Source organism: Nannospalax galili, unplaced genomic scaffold (genome assembly GCF_000622305.1).
Source record: "Nannospalax galili isolate Female #2095 unplaced genomic scaffold, S.galili_v1.0 scaffold263, whole genome shotgun sequence".
Lineage (NCBI taxonomy): Eukaryota > Metazoa > Chordata > Mammalia > Rodentia > Spalacidae > Nannospalax > Nannospalax galili.
This window is the reverse complement of record NW_008350402.1, coordinates 366,895-379,737: the sequence shown is the minus strand read 5'-3', so window position 1 is coordinate 379,737 and position 12,843 is coordinate 366,895. Positions and strand designations below refer to the sequence as shown.

At 43.4% G+C, this 12,843-nt stretch overlaps 1 protein-coding gene across 2 annotated transcripts in view; it reads left to right on the top strand.

Moving 5' to 3' along the window:
- Positions 1 to 12,843, top strand: part of LOC103745739 (stimulated by retinoic acid gene 6 protein-like) — a 58,030-nt gene that overhangs the window by 15,393 nt on the left and 29,794 nt on the right. The window contains exons 1-2 of one of the 2 annotated variants that reach the window (XM_029570736.1): positions 5,195 to 5,268; positions 5,341 to 5,471. In XM_029570736.1, the coding sequence (XP_029426596.1) occupies positions 5,417 to 5,471 (55 nt within the window). In that variant the 5' untranslated portion in view covers positions 5,195 to 5,268; positions 5,341 to 5,416. Of the gene's footprint in view, positions 1 to 5,194; positions 5,269 to 5,340; positions 5,472 to 12,843 lie in introns of those variants that run through there. The other variant, XM_017801810.2, reaches the window with a different exon arrangement.

Sequence of the window (12,843 nt, the reverse complement as noted above, 5' to 3'; positions counted from 1 at the left end):
CCTCAGGGTCCAGGGCTGCCCAGATAGGAAGAAAACCTTTCAAGGAGATACAGACCACCATGGAAAAAAGACTTTCCATGTAAGTTACTTTCTCATTACTGTGACAAAAATACCCGACAGCCACAACTTAAGGGAACGGAGGTTTATTTTGCCTCAGTGTTTCATGGAGCTTGGTCTATCACAGTGGGGGAGGGCATGGAGGCTGGAGCAGCCTGGTTGTGGCAGGGGAAGCAGAGTGGAGCTCCTCACAAGGTGGCTGGATCAAGAATCAGGGCTGGGCTACAACTTTCAAAGGCCCACCCCTACTGCCTTATTTCAGCCAAGCCAGGCCTCCTTGCTTAAAGCCCACAACCTCCCCAACCCACACCATTAGCTGGGGAACAAGCGTTCAAGCACACAAGCTTGAGGGCAATATTTTACATTCAGAACAGAACAACCTTTTCATATGGGGACTGTGGCCACCCCAAGAAACAGACAGAAGTAAGCTCCTCTCAGTGACTGGAAGCAGCTGCCCTTCTTGGGATGGAATTGGGAGCCGTGTGCCAATCCTGCCCAACCAGGGGAGCTTCAAGGGTCTTCCTAGCTCTGTACCACTGCACCCCTTAGTGCATTTTTTTGAGTTGTAATTATTCTGTCCCATGACTCCATCAGTATCATTGGCATTATCTTCTTCCTCATCACCATCATCACTGTGCAGTTAGCATTTATTGCATGACACTTTTCACTGAGCCAGTCCTGAGCCATTTGCCTTGCTTGTATTAGTTCCAGAAACCTTCTTGCCAAGCATGTGGAGGCTGGTATATGGTACACACAGATGAGAAACTCATGGTCAGAGGTTAAATGATTTGCCCAAGGCCACACAGCTAACAGGGGACAAGAACTGCAACCTAGACTGGTTTTATTTTTCTCTCTGATCTCCTGTGTCATAATGTGAGCAGACCCTGTGGTGTTACACTGCCAACATTACAATTATAAAAAGTCTGACTCTTAAATGTAGTTTTTAAGAGTGGGCCTGAACTCGGAGGACACTCATTCCTCTAGATCTCTTAGAACCATCTATCTCCTGGAACTACCTAGAGTCAGCCAGGCCCCACCTATGATTTTATTTAAAATGGTTTCTACTGCTTCAAATTGGGGAAGTTCAAGCTTGGATCCACCCTTATTTTAACAGACCACTCAGCCTTTCCATCCCTAGTTCTAGAATATCTCATTCGTCCAAGGTCACACATCTTCCCCAATCTCTGCCGTTGCAGTGAAGATGGGTGCACCATCTTTCAGTGCTTTGATAGTTAATTCCCAAGCATACCCACATTCATTATCTTTTTGGGTGGGGCAACAAATTGAGGTTGCCAAGAAAATAAGATCAGGTGCTTAGGTCACAAGACGCAGAGCACATGATTTTGCTGGGGTTAATTAAAGGTCATTAGTACAGATTATGTCCATTTTATAAAAGTCATTCCTACAAGACCCAAGCTATGGATGTCCTGGGATCTCAGCCAGGGCTCTGGGGGAGGGAGAGGAAGCGATGGTATCAGGATTGAGGCTAAGGATGAACTGGGAGGCAAGATGTCTAACAACAATGCCCAAGGACACTGGAGGGCCAGCTCTGAGGAGCAGCTGCCTTCCTTCTGGATGCTCCTCTCTGGGACAGTCAGCCCCTCCCACATCATCAGGTGTAAGCTATGTTGTTAGGGATCAAGGGCTGAAACTGGCTGTGGTAGTTACTTGTTGCTATAAGCAAATGCCTGGCAAGAAGCAGTGTAAAGAAGGAAGGGTTTATTCTGGTTCGTAGTTTGAGAAGGGGTACAGTCCATCATGGGGAAAACATGGTGGCGGGGTGCAACTTAGTTGGTCACATTGCATCTTGCAGTCAGAAAGTAGAGAGAGATGAAAGTTTGATCTCCATTCACTTTCTCCTTCAGTCCAAGATGGCAGTCTATGGGATGATGTTACCCACATTCAGGGTGAGTTGGCTAGGCCTTTCTAGAAATACCCTTATAGCAATACCCAGAAGCATGCTTCCGTGGTGATTCTTAACCTCATCAAGCTGACATTTATGATGAACTATCACATGGATGCATAAAGATCCTTTGACCCCAGACTGGACATACGTCATGAAAGGACTGGGATGGGACTCGTAAGTGGGCATTCCACAGTCACCACATTCAGCTTCCCAGGTTTAAGCTGATCATGGCTCATTTAACTGGCTCCCTTCACACCCTCGTTCTCTTGGGCACTCTGACCTCTCTCACTGTCCTTGAATGATGCCCCCTATGGTGGCTTGAATGAGAAATGTCCCCCATAGGCTCATGTACTTGAACACCTGGTCTCCAGATGGCGGCACTGTTTGGGGAAGTGGAGCCTCTCTGGAGGAAGTACGTCATTGGAGTGGGTGTTGAGGTTTTATACCCTGTCAGAACTTCTTGCTCTTTCTCTCTTCTTCCTATATGAGGATGACATGACTTCCTGTCTGCCACACCAGCCTCACACTCCTGCTTCCATGCCTCCCCTGCCATGATGGACTGCCCTTCTGGACCTGTGAGCCAGAATAAATAAACCCTTTCTCCCTAACTTCCTTTTCGTTAGAGTATTTTATCAGAGTAACAGAAAAGTAACACATCCCCTCTCCTGTGCCCAGCATTCCACAGCTCCATTTGCTGCCCACAATGTCTCTGTGATAAACAGAATAGGGGGTCCTGTCTCTATTTTAAACATGAGGAAACTGAGTCTCACATACATATTAAGTGCCATGGTTGGATCTTGATGGAATTTGATTTGATACAATGCCTGTCTGCAAGTCTCCTCTGTGTATGGGCTCTGTCTGAGGTCCTGTAGGTCTGGAGGAGTTTAGGGTTTCCCAAGCATGTGGTGACATGGAAGTGCTATACTGAAACAGGGACTTGAACTTGGTGCTGACACAACCTGCTGGGGTGGGAGATCAAGACCACCTCTTAGAAGTCATGTTGCTTAAGCTGAGCCTGATGGAGGACAGAAATCAACAGGACCAAGTTGCCAGAGTCAGGTCGTGTCCATGTCATCCCCCCACCCAGCCTCATATTGCTCACAGTGACCTTGAACTCACTCTGAAACAGATGATGTCCTTAAACCTCTGGTTCCCCTGCCTCTACCTCCCAAGTGCTGGGGTGATAGGCTGGCTGGGATTACATCACTACATCTGGCTCTGAGTTCTCATTAAGGCCCATACACATGGGCTTTCTGGTTGGAGAGTCGTTCCCAAACACAGTAGCTTGTTCTGAATTAGACAAAATTTGCTTAGAAAGAAACAGGTATCTACCCATACCTACTGGAAAGAAAAGAAGGACTTTAAAGAATAAAGCTGCAGAGGAGATTTCATGGTAGCCAACAGGCCTTCTGGGAGCTGGGTCTTTGGAGATGGAGGGAGGCTGACTGTCTTTCTGCCACTCCATGTCACCAGGCGCCTCAGCACCATTTTGCCTTGGTCCCGTTGGCCATGTGGCTTGGGCTCCTGCTTCCCTGTGACCTTGGCTTTTCTGTAGCATTCACGCTGACATGGACATTGACATGGAGTGACTTTGCAGGCAGCACTCTACAGCTAGCTGACTCACAGCCTCAGGGTCACAAATGAAAAAACCAACAAGACCAGACATCTGCCTGCTGCATCCAAAGTCCAGCAGTGACTACAGTCCTGCCAGCCATGGCCAGGAAAGAGCAGGGAACACAAAATTTCACCTCTGCCCTTGTGGCATTTCTCAGCTGGGTCCGAGAATTAAATTGACAGGAGATCAGTAGGAGAAAAGCATTTAAATTTCCTTAAAATGACTTTCACATGCAACAAGAGCCCCATAAGGACTTGAAGATCCAAAGATGCAGTTAAAGTTGAACATACATGTAGGTTGGCAAGATGGCTCAGAGGGCAAAGATGCTTGCCACTAAGCCTGATGACCAGAGTTCAATCCCTGAGGGTCACATGGTGGAAGAAAAGAACAAACTCCCACAAGTTGTCCTCTGACCTTCATGCTTGTACCATGGCTTGTGTACACATGCACACACACATACATACATACATATATACATATACACACACTCAAAGAGGCACATGAAATAATTTTAAAAAATTTTTTAAATTTTATTATTTTTATTTTATGTGTATGTATGTATTGCCTGCATGTAAGTAAGTGCACCCGTGTTGTGCAATGCCCACGGAGGTCAGAAGAGGCTGTCAGATCCCCTTTAAAATGAACTTGCATTTTAAAAATTAAGTTTTGAGGAACTGGACAGATGATTCAGTGGTTAAGAGCACTGGTTGCTCTTGCAGAGGACCTAGTGGTCCCAGCACCCACATGGTGGCTAACACCCATCTGTAAGCCCAGTTCCATGGGATATGACACCCTCTTCTGACCTCCTTGGGCATTGCACGATATGGCTACATCTACCTACATGCAGGCATTACATTCATACACATAAAAACAATAAATAAAAAAATTTTTTTTTTAAAGTAGGTTGTGAGCTGGGTGTGGTGGTGCACGCCTGTAGTCCCAGCACTTGTGAGGCAGAGGCAGGTGGATCCCTGTGAGTTCAAGGCCAGCCTGGTCTACATAGTGAGTTCTAGGACAGCTGAGGCTACAGGGAGACCCTGCTTCAAAAAAAGACAAAAAAAAAAAAGTAGGTTGTGAAAAAGTAACTAATGAAAGCATCTAGAAGATGATCATTATTTTATAGGGTCTGTATAGAATTCTCCTGACTTCAACTTCTTATCCTTCAGGTAAAGGCCTTCCCTGTAGTGGGAGCATCTTTACATGGAGATTTCAACTGCTATTTTTAAGAAGCAATCTGAAGCTCAGCTTGATCTTGTTTACACTGCTTTTTGAGTGGCCCTTTTTTCAAACATCTTTAATTCAAAATATTCCGCATGCCAGAGTGGCATAATTTGAAGTGCCGTAGTGTAGTTTTAACTCCTTAAGTCACATGATACTAGAACAGCCAACAACACCCAGACCTTCACCAGAGATATGGGAAAAAAGCCTTCTCAAAGGCTGTGTCCAGGTGCCAGGTTCCCCTAAGCCGGTGTAGACACGCCCCTTGTTTTGGTCTTTGAGTCATGCTGTCTGCGTCTGTTCTGTTTTGCTTGGTGTCGTAACACCCAGTGTCCTTGCTGTGTCCCCACTGGATTTGGAGCTCCTGTGTGGGAAGGACTGTGTCTTCCTCACTTCAGTGCCCCGGGCCTGTGCTTAGCTCCAGGCCTCAGTTGTAGTGAGGAGGTCCCTTCCCCCACAATCCCTCCTCCAGGTGGGATGCCGGCTCTGAAGATGGTCTGCAGCAATGTCCTTTGGACTCATGCACTATTTCTGTTGTCCACAGGCCTCTGGACTTCGTGGGAACTTTCAGTAACCGATGGTCCTATGGAATTGCCTTTGGGGCCACAGCCAATAAGGTCATGTTCTTGTTCTCAGAAGGCTACCAACCCCTGCAGGTCCCGAAGTGGGCCAAAGGTACTGGGGCTGCCTCTCACCTTCTGGGATTGTCGCCATAGAAATGCTTGCTCTCAAAGATTCTGGGCCTTATCTGAGGTCACCTCCCTGAGCTATCTCGTTCTTCCCAGACTGCCACTTGCCCAAGGTCAATGCCTAGCCCACAAAACCTTAAAGCTTGTTTGGGGAGCTTTCGTCCAGCTAAACTTAGAGGTCCTTTTGATAAAGAGTAACAAACGTACAGGACATGGACTTCCTTGCCAGGTGGCCTCCTGAGCCTGTCGCCTTCTGCTGGCAGCAGTTTCTGGGGCTCCTTCTCAAAGAATGACACGTGCTTCTTTGGTCACTGGCCTGAGGCCTCATCCCTCCCCAGGCTCTGTGCTTTACCTAAATTCTGACCCATAGGTTTAATAATCTCTTGTACAATAGTTCCAGAACCTCTGTCCAGCCCAGTCTTCATGTGTGTGTGTATGTGTGCGTATGTGTGTGCGTGTGTGTGTGTGTGTGTGTGTGTGTGTGCATGTGTGATGCTGGGGGTTGAATGGAAGCCTTTACCCAAGTCTGCTGAGAAGTGTTCCACCAGCACACCTTTGGTGTTGTGAGAACGGGTCTCACTATGTCTGGCCTTGAAATTGCTATGCGTCCTAAACTGACTGTACTCTCAATTCTCCTGTCCTGGCTTCCTGGGTGTTGGGATTATAACTGTGTGCCTCCAGTCCTGGCTCTTTACTCTTTGGGGAGATGCAAATTGAAACCAAAATGGTGATCTAGCACTACAGGCCTCTTAGAAGTGTGTACTTGGAGAAACTTTCAAAAGTGTCTGTACCTATGAAGCCATCACCACAATCGAGATCACAAGGCCCCGGAGTTCCCTTCACCTTTCCATCTCTTCTTCCCTGTTGCATCTCCAGGCAACTGCTGACCCAATTATTTTGCACTGTCTAGGATTTTTTTATTTTTTTGGTCTTTTTGAGACAGGGTCTCCCTGTAGCCCCAGCTGTCCTAGAATTCACTATGTAAACCAGGCTGGCCTTGAACTCACAGAGATCAGCCTCCCTCTGCCTCCCAAGTGCTGGGATTAAAGGTGTGTGCCACTACACCCAGCTGTCTGGGATTTTGTACAAATGGAATCGTACAGAATGCCCTTTTGTTTTGGGATGGGGGGGATTCTTTCATCCCGCAGAATTATTTTGAGTTCATGTATAGTTACCATGTATCAGAAGAGTACCCCCTCTGTTACAGAGTCTCCACTTGATTGGTACATCAAGCTTGTCTATCCATTTTCCTGTTGATAGGCACCTGATTTATTTCCCCTTCTTGGCTATCACAAATAAAACTTCCAGGAGCATTTGTGTACAGTCTTTGCATGTGTTCATTCTTCTATCTTTCTTGGATAAATGCCTATGAACAGAACAGCTGAACCCTGTAGATAATAGCATAAATCACAATTTTTAAGAAACTGTCAAACCATTTTCCAAAGACCTTGTACAATTTTTAGATCACTTTATTTCCCCTTCTTGGCTATCACAAATAAAACTTCCAGGAGCATTTGTGTACAGTCTTTGCATGTGTTCATTCTTCTATCTTTCTTGGATAAATGCCTATGAACAGAACAGCTGAACCCTGTAGATAATAGCATAAATCACAATTTTTAAGAAACTGTCAAACCATTTTCCAAAGACCTTGTACAATTTTTAGATCGCTGGCTGGAGACGTGGCTCAGCGGTTAAGAACACTGGTTGTTCTTGCAGAAGACCCGGGTTTGAATGCCAGCACCCACATGGCAGCTAACAACTGTCCATAACTCCAGTTCCAGAGAATCCGACAGTCTCTTCTGTCCTCCATGGGCACTGTATGACACGGGTGCATTTACCTACATGCAGGCAATACACGCATACACATAAAATAAAAAAATAAAAAAAATTTTAGATCGCTAAATCAGTGATTAAAGTTCTACTTTTCCACATCCTTCAGTCTTTGACTGTAGCCATTCTAAGCAGGGTATGGTAGCATTTCCTCCCGGTAATCGCTAGTGATGCCCAGTGTATTGTCCAGCATGTGTCTGCTCTGGTGCATTGCTTCTTTACAGAAGCATCTGTTCATCTGACTTACCTGGTTTCAAAAGCTGGCTTTTTGTTTCTGCACAAAACTAATAGATTTCTTTCTATTTTCTAGGAGTAAGTTCATAAGCGAGCATGTGAATTACAAATATCTTGTCCCAATCAATAGCTTACATTTTTATTCTCCTTTGAGAAGCTGATGCTTTTAGTTTTGATGAACTCAGACTCACTCTTTGGTAGATTATGCTTATGGTGTCATATAAGGAACCCTGACTAAGCTGAGGTCCTATAGAGTTTCTTCTGTTTTTTCAAAAATGTAGCTCGTTTTTAATTAATTAGTAATTAATTTTTATTTTATGTGAATGAATATATAGCTTGCATGTATGTAACTATATCAATGTCACACAGTGCCCACAGAGGTCACAGGAGGGCATTGGATTCCCTGGAACTGGAGTTATGGATGGTTGTTAGCCATCATGTGGGTGCTAGGAACCAAACCCTGGTCCTCTGTAAGTGCAGCCAGTGCTCTTTACTGCTAAGCTCTCTCTCCAGCTCCTGTAGTCTCAAGTTTAATATTTAGAACTATGATGAATTTTGAGTTAGTTTTTGATACATAGTTTTATTTTTTTCTTTCAAAGTTAGTGGCTTCTCTTGTTTTGTTATGTTTGTTTGCTTGTTTGTTTTATGAGACAGGGCCTCAATACGTAACCTAGGCTGGCCTTGAACTCATGATCCTCCTGCCTCAGCCTCCTGAGTGCTAGGCTTGCAGATGTGCACCACCATTTTCTTTTCCCCACCCAGCTGCACAGGACAGATGCTCCAGAGCAGTGCTGAACACAGATGATCAGACCCAGAGTTCTTGTCTTTCCTCATCATAGGAGCAAAGCCTGTCATTTTCACACCACTGATTCTAAATAACTACACTATGATGTGCCTTTCAGCAATTTTCTTATGCTTGGGTTTCATCAAACAGATCTCTGCATCTTAATGTCCTCAAAATTTAGGGAGAAAATATCCATTATTCCTTTAAATCTTTTTCCTCCTCTTCTTCCCATCAGAGGAGCCCAGCCACACATTTATTAAGCCTCTGCTCCACAGTTATCTGATGCTCTACCCCATTTTAAAATTTATTTTTATCATAACATGGTATATAAAGTATATAACATAAATTTTCCATATGAAGTACACAACTAGTGATAGTACCTTCATAGTGTTGAACAGTCGTTACAAGCAGTAGTTTACAAGACCCATCACCCTGAATTCACTCTATCCATTAAATTATCACTTTCTTTTTTCTACCTCCTCCTAGTCCCTGATCCTCTAATCTACATTTTATTTCTATAAACTGGGCTATTGAGACACTCCTTTCAAGTGAAATCATACAATATGTTTCCTTTTGTGTCTGGTTTCTTTCCTTTAGTGTGATATTTTCAAGTCATCATATTGTAGCATGGATCAGAATTAATTCCTTTTCATAGCTGGTTAATACTCCCTTGTATGGATATGCTGCATTTTGCTAACCCATCCATCCGTTCTAGATGATTAGATTGATTTCATTCTTTTGTCTGTTGTGAATAATGTTCCAGTGAACACTGGTGTACAAGTGTCTGAGTCCTTGGTTTATATTCTTTAAAATATTTATTTTTATTTTATGTATATGAGTGTATTGCCTGCATTTATGTAAGTGCACCAGTGTTGTGCAATGCCTGTGGAGGCCAGAAGAGGGCGTCGGATCCCCTGGAACTGGAGTTACAGACAGTTGTTAACCACCATGTAGGTGCTGGGACCTGAACCTGGGTCCTCTGCAAGAGCAGCCAGTGCTCTTAACCACTGAGCCATCTTCCCAGCTCCCCTGGCTTGTATTCTTTTGGGTAGACACCTACAGGTGGGATTGCAGAGTCACATGCTGGCTGAAAGCAATGGAAGCTTGTGCAGAGCTGGCACAGTTTACCACAGTACTGCCTCTTTCCAGTTTCTCCACACTCTAGCCAACGCTTGAAGTGCTTCTCTTCATCCTGATTTGTGTTCGGGCCTACTAGTGCTGAGCATCTTCCATGTTCTTATTAGCCATTTGAAGATCTTCTTTGAAGGGATACCAATTAAGTCCATGTCTATTTTTAACTGGGTTGTCTTTGTCGTCAAGTTGTAGGAGCTCTTTATATATTCTAGATATCAAATCTCTTTTTTATTGCTTGTTTTTTGAGACCAATTTGCACACTGTAGCCACGCTGGCCTGAAACTTGCGATGTAAGCCCAGGCTAGCCTTGAACATTGTTCCCTGCTAGGATTACAGTCATGAATCACTATGTCCAGCTTTAAACCATTTAAACATAAAATCTGCAAAACTTTCTCTTACTCTATAGGAGACCTTTCCTCTTTTATGACAGTTACTTAAAAAAATTTTTTTTAATTTTACTTATTTTTTAAAAATAATTTATTGTTTTAACTTTTACAAAAACTTTAATGAGAATTTCATACATGCATAGAAGGTGTTTTCATCAAATCTGTGCCCACTCCCTCCCCTCCAACATTCCCCCCTCTGAAGAGGTAACACTAAAATCTTTTAAGGATTAGAGGAAAGCTCCCAAATACTTTCGACATTTTTGGCCTTTGGAATGGAGTATGTTGCTAAGAGGCCCAAGGACATTGTGAGTTTTAGCCAAGAAACTGGCTACTTTTCCTTGGGGTCTTTTTACCCTAACTGCCTAGCCAATTCCTACTTCCTATTCTTATTACACCATCCTCTGAAGAGGTTACCCAACTTGCCAATAGGTAATTGGGAAGCAGACTGCCCTGGCTTCTTTCATGCTGAACAGGGACACAGGGTGAGGTAATCGGAGTACCCCTTCAGTGGGTCTATCTAAAAGACTCACAAATTGCATAACTCTTATCTGTAGGGGGAAAAGAAAGTCCTTGACTGGTGAATAGGAGATGTGAAGGAGAAGTAAAGGCAAGAGTAATTAGCATTACAAGTTCTAGACAGGGAACTAGAAAAAAGTCAGAACAGGGCAATTTTCAAATGTTCATAAGAGAGTCCTTTGGAATTTCTTGACAAGGGCTTCCAAAAACATCCCTCTATTGGGATCCTCCTCATTTTTCTTTTGTCTGCCAAGGCTGGACTCGAGTGTGATGGATTCAGGATTTGCTTTCAGGTGTTTTGATAGCTGTTGGAGTGGTTAGATTCAGTGTCAGTTTGCTCTCAAAGAGGGAGAGAAAACAAATTTATCCATCATTTTAGAACAATAGTGGGTTGTTTCTCTTAGCTACAGGTGGGCAGACCACCTGCAGACCAAGATTTGAAGTCTTACATCTGAGCAGCACTTTCTGGTTAGGAACAAAATCATCAATGAGAAATAACTGTCTAAATAACTTTATATATAGATTTAAGCCTAAGGTCTGGGAAGTGTAATTCCATGAACGCTTAAATACACTGATAACTTTACTCTTTGCTTATACTTTCCTTTTGGGTGTTTAAGACCAAACAGTTGGCCCAAATAAATCAATTTATTTTTACACTTAAGGTCAGTTGAGGATCTGTTCCTCAGGGGTCACATGGGCTTGGGAGGAGCTCCTGGCTCCTTTCTTTTACCAGTACCATCTGTGTGAAAATAAATCAAAGGTCTGGCTTCACTTGGAAGCATGAATGAGATGTTTCCTCTGAGTTGACCCTCCTCTTTGTAGGCTGGACACTGGTTCCAGTCCATCTCATGGGGTCTTCATGGTCCCCTTGAACAAGAGGACAGGTGACTCACCATAGTTACAGGACATTTTGAGAGATGTTCCATAGTCCCCTGGAACTTAGTCAACCTTGGAGGGCAAGGGACAAAAACTGTCCTTTAAGTCCCTCTGACCACATTAGTATAGGCCTCAATGCTATGGCTGTTAAACATCCAATAAGGTTAGTTCCACTGGTCTGGTACTTTTAACTATCATGTACTATGTAGATAAGCCTTGGGTAAAAAAAAAATATCCTCAGATAAACTTTGACCAGATAATATATTTTGTTCCTTAAACTAGTTGACTAAACTATTACCACAGACATTTTAAGATTATGTGCATTTGTGTCTCATCCTTTGTATATCATAACAAACCTACACAGACCTTCATCACTTGCTTAGGCTTTCCCATTTTTTCTATTTTGGAAAATATCTCCATTCCCATATCCTTTTAACATCTTTTTCATTCTCATTTTCTTTATTTTTTTAATAATTATGAGATATAACAGCATTAACAAATAAATTTTCCATCTGTTGTGAGACTTCCTTTCCTGGGGTTGCTAAGCAATGCTTATTCCCTTTCAAGGTTCTAGTGCCGAGCCAATGTTTGATTAAAGTTTTACTGGGGAACCAATGAATTTATTGAGCTTACTTACTGAGATAACTGAGGGGTTGCTGAGGTGTATGTATGACCTGAGGGTATGCACACTGGAAAGCCTTTACCCAGCATGGGTCATGCCTTCTCTTCCTAGCCTTCCCCAGATTGTGTACTTTAGCCCTCCCCAAATCCAGGAGGCCATGTGTGATTAGGGCCAAATTACATTCAGTTGGCTGGGAAGAGTGCCTGGATAATGTGGCAATAATGCGGCGAGGTCCAATGACCCTGCTTGACCCTCTTTTAATGAATGAGTACAACTGTCAAAAAGCCCAGTTGTGATGATGTTTGGCGATCAGGCTCAGCTGCAGTCATAATGATGGTAGTTATTTCATGCAGAAGGAACTGCTGTGTAGCATCATCTTATTAAAAGGACCTGGACTTTAAAAAGATTTGGTGCTAGGATCCACATATGAGGGAGAACATATGTCATTTGTTTTTCCGAGTCTGTGTTACTTCACTTTCTAGATCCATCCATTTACCTGCAAATTTCATTATTTCATTTTTCTTTACTGCTGAATAGAACTCCATTGTGTAAATATACCACATTTTTGTTAACCACTCATCAGTTGAGGGACACTTAGGCTGCTTCCATCTCTTAGCTATTGTGAAAAGAGCAGCAACAAACATGGTTGTACAAGTAAGTGTGTCTACAATAGGATGAGTCCTTTGGGTATATGCAAAGGAGTGGTATGACTGGGTCATATGGTGGGTTCATTTTTAGTTTTTTAAGAGTTCTCCACACTGTTTTCTATAGAGGTTGCACAGGTTTGCAATCCCACGAGCAGTGAATGAGCATTCCCCTGTCTCCACATCCTTGCCAGCATTTGGTATCATTTGTTCTCTTGATCCTAGCCAGTCTGATTGGGGTAAGGTGACCCCTTAGGGTGGTTTTAATTTGCATTTCCCTAATTACTAATGATGTTGAACACTTTTTGAGATGTTTCTTAATCATCTTTATT